At 34.9% G+C, this 10,648-nt stretch overlaps 1 protein-coding gene across 5 annotated transcripts in view; it reads right to left on the minus strand.

The window, feature by feature from the left end:
- Positions 1–10,288, minus strand: part of LOC135950944 (uncharacterized) — a 68,441-nt gene extending 58,153 nt beyond the window's left edge. For 2 of the 5 annotated variants that reach the window (XM_065500476.1, XM_065500475.1), the window contains exon 1: positions 9,450–10,279. In XM_065500476.1, the coding sequence (XP_065356548.1) occupies positions 9,450–9,516 (67 nt within the window). In that variant the 5' untranslated portion in view covers positions 9,517–10,279. Of the gene's footprint in view, positions 1–9,449 lie in introns of all 5 variants that reach the window. The other 3 variants (XM_065500474.1, XM_065500477.1, XM_065500479.1) reach the window with 3 other exon arrangements.
- Positions 10,289–10,648: the final 360 nt, after the last annotated feature.

The raw sequence follows: 10,648 nt of genomic DNA on the forward strand, positions 1-10,648 counted from the left end.
AGTTCACTTCACCTCCACACATAAGCGTAGCTAGACTATTATTCTGGGGTGAGCACGTGCCTCCCCTTCCCAAAAAGAAAAAAAATACCACTTATTTATTTATTTATTTATTTGTTTTTTTTTTAAATCTAATTTGAAGAAGTTGTTAACAGCTTTAGCTATTGGAACGATTTGGAATCAGTATTCGATAATACAAAATGTGGTATCGATTACGGGATAATATATATTTAACTTCCAATAATCAACTGAAGGAATATCATACGGTAAATCCAGAATTCTTTATTTATTGAGTTTCCTTTTTTCTTTTCGAAACTCGTATTGATTTCAATGATATTACTTTGTTTTGAAAAGTTTTCAATATTACTGCAAATTCCAGCAAACTTATTAGACTATCTTTGAATATTACAATTGTATCATGAGCTTGTCCAAGTGTAGAATTTTCCTTTTGAAAAAATTTGTTCAAAAGCTTTATTGTATGTAGGTAGAGCAAAATTAAAAATAAACAAACTCACATAGAAATCAGGTTTCAGGTTTTTAAATCATTATTATTTCCTGGTTCCGAATAGTGTATGTATTAAGCCTCTACAGCATTTAAGAATGTTTGCGCCCTCCCTATGTACGCCAATGCCTCCACATGAGATGACCATGCCCTCAAATCGCTCGTGTATAATGTCTAATGTGGCATGAGCTGTGTGGTACGTAGCGTCGTCCTGTTGAATATATATGTCGATGGTGTCCATATCATCCAATTCAAGGCAAAGCAAGTTGGTAATCATCAACCTATAGCGCACTCCGTTGACGGTGATGGCCTGACGAACGTCGTTCTGAAAGAAATATGGACCGATGATGCCGCCAGCCCAAAATCCATACCAAAAAGGCTCTTGTTGACGTACCATCCAGAAATGGACTTCATTGCTGAAGAACATCCATTTTGATAAAACAATTTTATCATTTGCATGTGTTGTTGAAGGCTATACTCATCCATGGTGATTTGAAAAAAACTGAATAAATGACAAGCAATTCTACAAATGTAGCTTCAACAATATGGTCGCTATCAACTGCCAAGGTTCTTCCTATTGGAACACCCTTTATAAGATAAATAACAATTATACTTCTAATTTGTAACTCAAAAGATTCATGATTTATGTTGTAGATCAATAGGGTCACATTAAAATATAAACTTTATAATGGCAATCTGGGTTTATAGGCCCAATTTAAAACAAATACAATTAAAAATAAGAAAAGAACCAGACAAATTTAAAAATGTTTGTAGTAAAAACAAAGCGTATGGCAAATCTTCTACATAACTTATCTAGAATCTTTTAAATACAAGAGAAGAACAACAAAACCAAAGCAAATTAGTTGATTACAGTCAGCCACAACAAGTAGACAACATATTTTTTATGCAAATACCAGCAACTACTTAGACACAAAACAAAAAAACTTTTAGTTGAACAACAATAATTGCTTGCATAAATGCGTGCAGACTTTTTTCAGTCTAATATTTATTTTTTTTTGAGTTTTATAAAAACGTTAATGTCTTTACCCTGACATGCCATACCCAAGCCAACCAGCAGCAGCAATAGCAGTATCCAAATACTGCAATCCGCAGTAGTTTCTTTTTCTGTTGTTGCAGAAGTAGTAAATAATAATGTGGCTGGCAGTGAATGAGTGAATACGTGCAACTTTAGAAATAACAATAAAATAAAACAACAATACATACAACAACATTAACACCAAGTGCACGAGATCGAGTACATTGTACCAATATTTTGTTTATTTCGATGTAGTGTTTTTGTTTCCATTAAATATTTTTGTTTTCTTGCCAGCCAGTTGGAATCTGGAGATATTCTATGTAGAATTGGAAGCAGAACCCGTTTAAGCTCGGCGCTTAGTTGTTGTTGTTGCTGGGTTACGTAGCCTTAAGGACCGTCACAGTCTGCCTTCAAATTACCTCGGAACACCACAAGGAAACCAAGGTTCTACCGGTCAAGGAACACAACGTCATGTTGACGCAACAGTTCCTTCCAGGATGTCACCGGAGGAGTCATCTAAACTTTAACATCACATAGTTGGAGTCTCCCCCGAGGGATGTCAGGCAGGACCTACGAAAATACGAGGAGAGCATACAGAGGTATGTGCAGGATCCATTTGATCGCCGCTCGTATATGACAGCTTTGAACGATATTCACAGAGACGCCTTCAATTCCGTGGTAGCAGGATACCGTATGAATGTCGTTCTTGGAGGTCGCCCACCACCGATAGCAGACGCCGAGAAGATTCTGCCGCGTGGAACAAGAGTCGTTCTGGCACAACTTAGATCAGAATGGAGCAACAGACTTAATGCCTTTTGGTCCCGCATAGACCGTGCCGTCTTTAACTTATGCCCAGCATAGGGTCAGGGACGCCATGACACCCTCCACATATTTAATTGTTCAGCGAATCCTACTTCACTCAGTCCTATGGATTTATGGACTCTTCCTGTTGAAGTAGCACAATTTCTTGGACTTGAACAACATGCAGAACCCCCAGAACATCCAGATTGATTATTGTAAAATTGTTCATGCTGCTACAACAATAACAACAAACTCGGCTCGGAAAGTACCTAGAAAGTAAAGGGTCTTCCAATAGGGGCTTCCGAACTTTGACAGTTGATCGTGGCCATATTTTTGAAGTTGCATCTGTCGAATTTGCTGTTATTTATTCCGTTTTTTTAACCAAATTACCATGGAAGAATATAGCGTTCAAATGATAAAATTGTTTTATCAAAATTTGTGTTTTGCTCATTTCTGGATAAACGGGTGTATCAACAACCAAAATTGTCGAATTTCGGACCATACCAATCCACAAGAGATCCAAGAGCATCCAACGCATCCCGAAAAAGTCACGGTTTGGTGTTGATTTTGGACTAGTCATTGGATCACGACGTTGATCGTGCCATCACCGTCAACGGCGAGAGCTATAGATCGCAGATTACCAACTTCTTTTGGAATGAATTAGATGATATGGACACCAACGACATGAGGTTTTAACACAACGGCCCTACATGACACACAGCTTATGCCACATTGGACATTCTGCACAAGCGATTTGAGGGCATGGTCATCTCATGTGGAGGTAATGAGAACTGGTCTCCGGGTTGACTCCGATAACCCTTGCTATCAATCAAATTGAGCCTGATTTATGTGCCAGAGTCATCTAAAATTGCTAATTTCGAATGCGAGTCAACCAGCGAAGCCAAGGCGAACATTTGCATCGATAGGCCTTTCAAACGAATAAAAATTTTTGGTAATATCTCACATTCACTTTGTTTTATTTAAATTTGTATGGGTCCTTATAAAGATCCATCCGCCAGATGAATAGTATCAAGAGAATATATGTTTCCAAGCTTCTTAAGATTTTCGCTGATTATTTGTGTTAGAGGGTTTCAATACTGTGTCCTGATTTTATAGAACTGACTACAAAATATTTACTACTTAAAAGTGAATTTTATACTCTAAAGTATGCTTTATTTTATGGCCTTAATTTACATCATTTTTAAAACCCAGTGATTCCAGTATTCCTATTATTACAACAATTTATGGCATTGAAAACTCACCAACTTTAAATATCTGATTTTAACTAAAATCCCAACTGATCTTTCCATTCCCCTCATTATCTTTCCAAATTGATTTGAAATTTATGTTACCCCACAAACTGCTCATTAAAAGCTCATTTAACTACCTTTTCATCACTAATTTATGCATCCTCTGATATTTAAAAAAAAGTCTTCTACAACATTCAAATCTTCAACATTACATTTATAATTTCCTTCTGCATAATTAATTAACAGCGTTTGTTTAAAGATGTTTTTAGTTATAAATTGTTGAAAAATGTTACATTTAACACCTACACTCAATGACATAAAACTATGTAAATTAAATTATTTAAATGTTTCTAGTCTTGGGAAAATATTTCATAATTTCTAGCCTCTAGAGTAGTAGTAGTAGCAGACTCATTTGTGGTCAGTTTTATAGCAGCAGTTAGTGAGTGCAGTAGTAAAAGTTCCCCAAGTTCATTATACATTTTTTGTAGATTTTAATTAATAGATTCGTTTTAAACTGGTTTCAACTTGTTTACGATTGTTGCTAAGAAATTCTCATAACTTCTACATAAAATCGAAACAAAGAAACGTTGAAAAATATAAACAAAAAGTTACTTTTTTTTATTTTCTCAAGAATTGTTATTTGTTTAGTGTTTTTTATTTATTTTGCAAAATGACTGACCAGTATTTTTTCATCAATGGAGGGGTGTTTTTTTTCTGAAAGAATGCACTACACTTCATACTCGTTTAAATCAGTTAATTAAATTATTATTGACCGATCCTCGGTTAATTATTGACCGATCCTCGGTTAATTATTGACCGATCCTCGGTTAATTATTGACCGATCCTCTCAAAAGTTGGTAGATTTAGGTTCATATAAAACGTGTTTATGTTGAAATTCCTCACGATATTAATTATTATAAGACAATTATGAATGTTCAAGTCATTTTCTGAGGGGACCTTGTATGGGGACTAGGGATAAATGTTGCCCGATTTTCGCCGTACTTTACAGCATAATTTCAGAGTACCTAGATCTAATTTGTTCAAAATTTTATTAGGATTGTCGAATAGTCTACATATTTTTGACTGATCAAACAGTGTTCCGGGGGGATATTTGTATGGAGGCTTGTTAAAATCATGGATATTGCCAATTTTCAATACCAAATAAACTTTATAACGAGAGAGTATTTGTGGAAAATTTCAGACGTCAAGCTCATTTCGTTTCCGCCCAATTTGGTTTTCAACAGACAGACCGATGGACGGACATAGCTAGACCGTCTTAGAATTTTATAAGGACCCAGCATATATACACTTTTGCGGGTGTGCGATGAATACTTCGATGTGTTACCAACGGAATTACAAAAAAATCAACGGAACAAATTTGTGCAAACTTGTATCAGTATTGCTGCATAATAAACATATTTATGACTACTCTAACAGTATTAAGGGAACATTTGTATGGGTCCTAGGTGAAATTATGGACCGATATTGCCCATTTTCCAAACAATTGCCCATTTTCAGCCAGCTACCTCCTTTTCGTGTTTTCAACAGACAGACATATGGCCGAACATAGCGAGATCATCTTAGAATCTTATGAGGATCCAGGATATTTATTCCTATTGGTTCTACAGCTAATATTTCGATATATCACAAACGGAATGACAAAATCATTGTCAGGCCATTTCAGTGAGTCAGTTTTTTTTATTACTACTTTACAGCGACGATGCATTGCACAAATTAAAGATTCAATGATCTCATTTGACAATTTTCCATTTCCCTTATAATCACATCTCATAAATCTTCCTTCGAGGTATCCACTCTCCCCACTTCGGACGTTTTACATATGTTCTTGCATCTCTGCCTCTTAAATTATATTTGGTTTCATGCGAAAATAGAACAGTCTGCTGTGTTTCTTGGCAAATTGTATACTTTCAAATGTTTTTCGCAGCCAATACCAGCATTATTTGCCCTGCAACTAACAGTTCGAGAGCTGTTTTAGATTGTTGATAACCTCCCGGGGAGAAATGTTTGTTAATTTCTTAAACTCTCTTGTTATTAAATCAACTTGTCCTGAAGTAGTTTTACAAGATCTTCCTCACAAATGTTGAATTTTCACAGTGCCTGTCTCACGAATAAAAAAACCTTTTTTTATCAATTCCGAACGAGGAATTATTCCCAATATGGGAATTCAGTTTTTTATATATTTTAATTTATATGTGCTTAAATTGTAAAAAAAAAATTCTTTTTCTATCAATTCCCAAAGTGGGAATTTATTATTCCAATTTGAGAATTCAATTTTTTATATATTTTGAACAGAAAATATTTTTCAATGAAATTACATACGTCGGTAAATTGTGAAAGATCGCCAATTCGAAATTAGGTTTGTAAAGAAAAAAAATAAAAAATTCCGAGTAAAACTCGAAAATTCTTTTTTTTGTGAGTCCAGTCAACTGTAATAAAAAGAAGTAAGAAAGTATGGTCGGTCAAGCCCGACCATATAATACCCTACACCAAGTAAATGAGTAAAAATATTTTTCTTTTAAAATATCAATAATTTATATTTTTGAGTGATTTTTCGAAGGGGCCTTATATGGGAGCTATGATTAATTATGGACCGATCACCATAAAATTAGGTCGTGTGATTTATGTCTATATGAAAGTTATTTATGTTGAATTTTGTGTGTATACCAACATTTTTAAGTGATTTATGCACGCTAAAGTGATTTTCGGAAGCGGGTCTATATGGGAGCTATGACTAATTATGGACCGATCGTAACAAAATTTGGTGACATGAATTTTGTATATATAAAACTTATTTGGAGCGAAATTTGTGTAGATACATAGATAAATAAAACATTTATGACCGATAAAGTCCAATTTCGAGGGGACATTTGTATGGGGGTTAGGTGAAATAATGGACCGATTTCAGCCAGTTTCAATAGGCTTGGTCCTTGGGCCAAAAAAGTAATATGTACCAAATTTGATAGAAATATCTTCAAAATTGCGACCTGTACTCTGCGCACAAGGTTTACATGGACAGCCAGCCAGCCAGCCAGCCAACCAGACGGACGGACGGACGGACATCGTTTAATCGACTCAGAAAGTGATTCTAAGTCGATCGGTATACTTTAAGGTGGGTGTTAGACTAATATTTTTGGGCGTTACAAACATCTGCACAAACGCATAATACCCTCCCCACTATGGTGGTGTAGGGTATAAAAAGCTCCCTAAAGTATGCAGTACAAATTTAGATATCTTATTTGCAAATAAATAAGAACAGGCTGATGTGCGTGGGTTGGAGAAACTTGAAGAACTAACATTAGTAAATGCTGCCGGGCGAAGCCGGGCGATCAACTAGTATTTTAATAAAATTATGTCGCTTAATTGTAAAAATGTCGCCTATTATTCAAGATTCCCACAATTTGTATTTTTATAGTTTTTAAAATCTTTCAACAGAAAATCTTGTTATTTTAGCCAAATTTATAACACTCTTTCTCACATATTGCTCGGAACACTGCCAATTTCCTGTTCGAGGGGCAACATCCTAACTTCTCAAAACATTGCTGGTTTGTTGGCATAAACTAATGACTTAATGAAACCCTATAAAATCAAATCCAACGGTTTTAAAATGCATGATGGAAGTACTCTATTACCGAACTTCACCACATATTTGGAGAAGTCCATGAAATTCTGATAAAAAGTCTTCCAACAGGTCAGGATAGCCAACGCCATTTACCGTAACGTAGTATTTTTACCGATATCTCCGTCATAATATCAATGGAGTCTCTTGGAGTTCATATAACTCACATTGCCTACTCACAAAGCCATTAACTGAAAGATTTGATTTAGAACAGACATGCGAAGCCCATACCACAATTGTGGAAAATCAAATCACACGTATTCTTACGCTCTTACATTTTAGTAGTCGTTGTCCACTCAACGAGACAACTAGGAATACGCATGAGCACTGGTGTATGACCTTTTCTTTATTTTTCAGTTTTTGTATTTTTGTGTTTGTAGGTGCACTGAATAAAAAATAGAATGGAATGTGTTGGTGAGAGAATTTAGTTTTGCGCATCTCTGATTTAGAACATTGGTCGGCATAAAAAGAACATGGATTATATTAGGTTTTGTTTTTAATAACTTATATATCATTTTGAAGGGTACATATCTGTCATTTATTCTCACTTAGTTATTGAACATTATAGTGCAAACAACATTATTTTTGCTTCGAAAATGTGGAATTTTGTGCCAACAAACCGTCATATGCGGGAAGTTTTGCTTTACTTCTTTAATTTGAAAAAAATGCCTCTGAAGAACTACGATTGCGTTTCAGAAGTGGTGATTTTGACAAAGATCGCACAGACAAGCCAAAAAAAGTTTGAAGACCAAGAAGTGGAATCATTATTCTATGAAGATTTTTGGCAAACTCAACAAGAGCTTGCAAAATCATTGGGAGCTACTCAAGCTCAAAGCAGGAATATTGGGTACCATACGAATTGAAGCTGAGAGACATTAAAAGACGAATTTGTACGTCTGAAATGCTGTTTGAACACAATAAAAAAATCATTACTTGCGATGTAAAACGGATCCATTAAAATAAAGAGTAAGAGTTCTTATGTGAAGCCCTACCAACCAGCCGAATCGACACCAAACTCAAATATCCATGGCGCTAAGGTAATTCTCTGCATTTAATGCGAGCAAAAAGGTCCAATGTTATGAGCTGCTAAAATCTGGCGCGACCATCACAGGAAACCTGTACCGTACGCAACTGACTCGTTTGAATCGAGCATTGGCCGATAAAATCCCAGAATATACGGCTATACAGGAAACCCTAATATTCCATCATGACAACGATCGGCCACATGTTGCAATACCTATTAAAAACTATTGAGAATGAAGAGGTTCGGAAGGTTTGCCTCACCCAGCTTATAGTTCAGACCTTGTCCTGTCCCACTACTATTTGTTTCGATGGATACATAACGCTCTCTCTGGGATACGCTTCACTTCAGAATAGAGTATCGGAAATTGGCTTGATTCGTTCTTGTCCTCAAAAGATGAGCAGTTATTTTGGCTCGAAATCAATATGTTGGCAGAAATATGAGAAAAGGTCATAGCTAACAATGGTCCACACTTTGAATAAATTTATATTGTACAAATGTTTCAAAATAAAAGCTTAAATTGGAAAAAAATCCCTCAATTTTAAGTCATACACCCAATAATATCAAGTGTTACATTGTCTTTCTTTGTTGTAATCTGGCCAATTATTGTGAGTTTTGTTTATTTTTTGATAATTTTTATGAATTTTATTGACATTCTAGTTTTTTAAATAACTGATCGAATCCCTCCCCTAGAAGCAGTGAGTGCTGATTTCTGTTTTAGAGGTAAGTGCTCTTAGAGCTTCTACCACCGACTCAGAATTTCGGTAATAATTTTTCATAATTTCCAAACATTGTGGACTGAAGTTTTGACATTGCCAGTTTATAAACAAAGCTTAAACGGTCATTTGTATTAAAACAGATTCTAAAAAGTGTTAATGTCTCCCTCCTAGGACAATGTCATATCGTAATAACAGATCTCTTCCGACGTGAATCCGAAGGACCAATCACGAGGCTAGTTCAATCTCAGTTTCTTTCTATCTATGCTATGAACACGAAGTTTTATTATAACTTTTCCCGCCGTTAACCAAGTCTCTGCTGTACATTTCTTTGTTAATGAAAAACAAATACTTTTAGTTTAGACCAAAAAACAATATCCAAAGAATAACAAAAACAGAATGAATAAGAAGAAGATAAAAACATCTAGAAAATATTACAAATATGTACTTAAAACCTGGAATAGTTGGTAGTAAAAAAGACAAGCTTACCTTCAGTAACATGGCCACTCTTGGGCAGCGTTTCAGTTGTTGTTGAGAAATTATTCATTTTCGCCATTTCGAAGGGTACAAAAAAATGCAGCAGCGGAAGCAGCAGTGACAGTGACAGCAACAACAAACTTAAAACAATGCACCGAACTGCAGAATATAAACGTAGCGATGGATTGAATGGATTAAAGATACAAATGAAAACAGGTTAACAAGAGGAGAGTTTGTTGTTGATGATGTTGATGAATGTCGGTGTTTAGTTTTTGTATTTACCAAAAATTGTTGCAATAGATTGAAATATTCGTATGTATAGTTGTGTGTGTTTGTTTTGGTACTGACTGCCTCACTCTGACTCAAGGACGACGATGTCTAAGATGGTGTTGACGATGATGAGTTTGAAAAAAAAAAGATACAAGAAAAATTGTGCAGCTGCTGTTAGTTTGATGAATTTTATTTTGTTTTTTTTTCGTTTTTGACAAACACTTGAGTTTGTAGCGAATTCCGTGAGGATGTTTTTTTTAGTTGTTGCTGTTTCAGTTATTTTTTGGGTTAAGCCTTATTGTTGTTGTTGTTATTTTGTTTGTTTGTTTGTTTGTTTTTGTTTTGATTTTAAGTTTGCTACAGCACTTTGTATTTGTTAAATACTTGTTGAAATACCGTAATTCACTTCACATTTACGAGATACACTCATTGGCATGTTGTTGTTTTTTGTGTTTCTTTGCCGTTAGGTTGGTCGGCAAAAATGTTGCTGCAATGGAAGTTTTATGTATCAATTTCCAGTTTGTTTTTATTTTTAAGTTTTTTGCCTCTACGTTGTTTTTTTTTTCTGTATCAAAAGTATTTCATTACATTTTTTATTTAAAATACATACATTCTTGTTATTGTTATAGTTGTTGTCGTTGTAATATCAATTTCAATTTGATAAAAAGGTTTCTCTTAAAGGTCGTTTTAATTGCGCACTTTAAAGTCGAGGTTGTTAGAGCAAAACAAGAGACCTCTCTAAATAAGCAATTTTTTTTAATAAATTAGCAAAACAAAATTTCACGCCCGTTTTCTTTTTCTATATTTTTTTTCTTCCGCAGTCTACACTCTCTATAAATTACAGATTTAACCCTTTTTTTCTCGTTGCAATTAATATTTATTGGAAATTGCATGCCCAGTTAATGCTTCATTTCACAGACACACTCACTCGCTCACTCACT

This window comes from Calliphora vicina, chromosome 2, assembly GCF_958450345.1.
Source record: "Calliphora vicina chromosome 2, idCalVici1.1, whole genome shotgun sequence".
In the NCBI taxonomy this organism is placed as follows: domain Eukaryota; kingdom Metazoa; phylum Arthropoda; class Insecta; order Diptera; family Calliphoridae; genus Calliphora; species Calliphora vicina.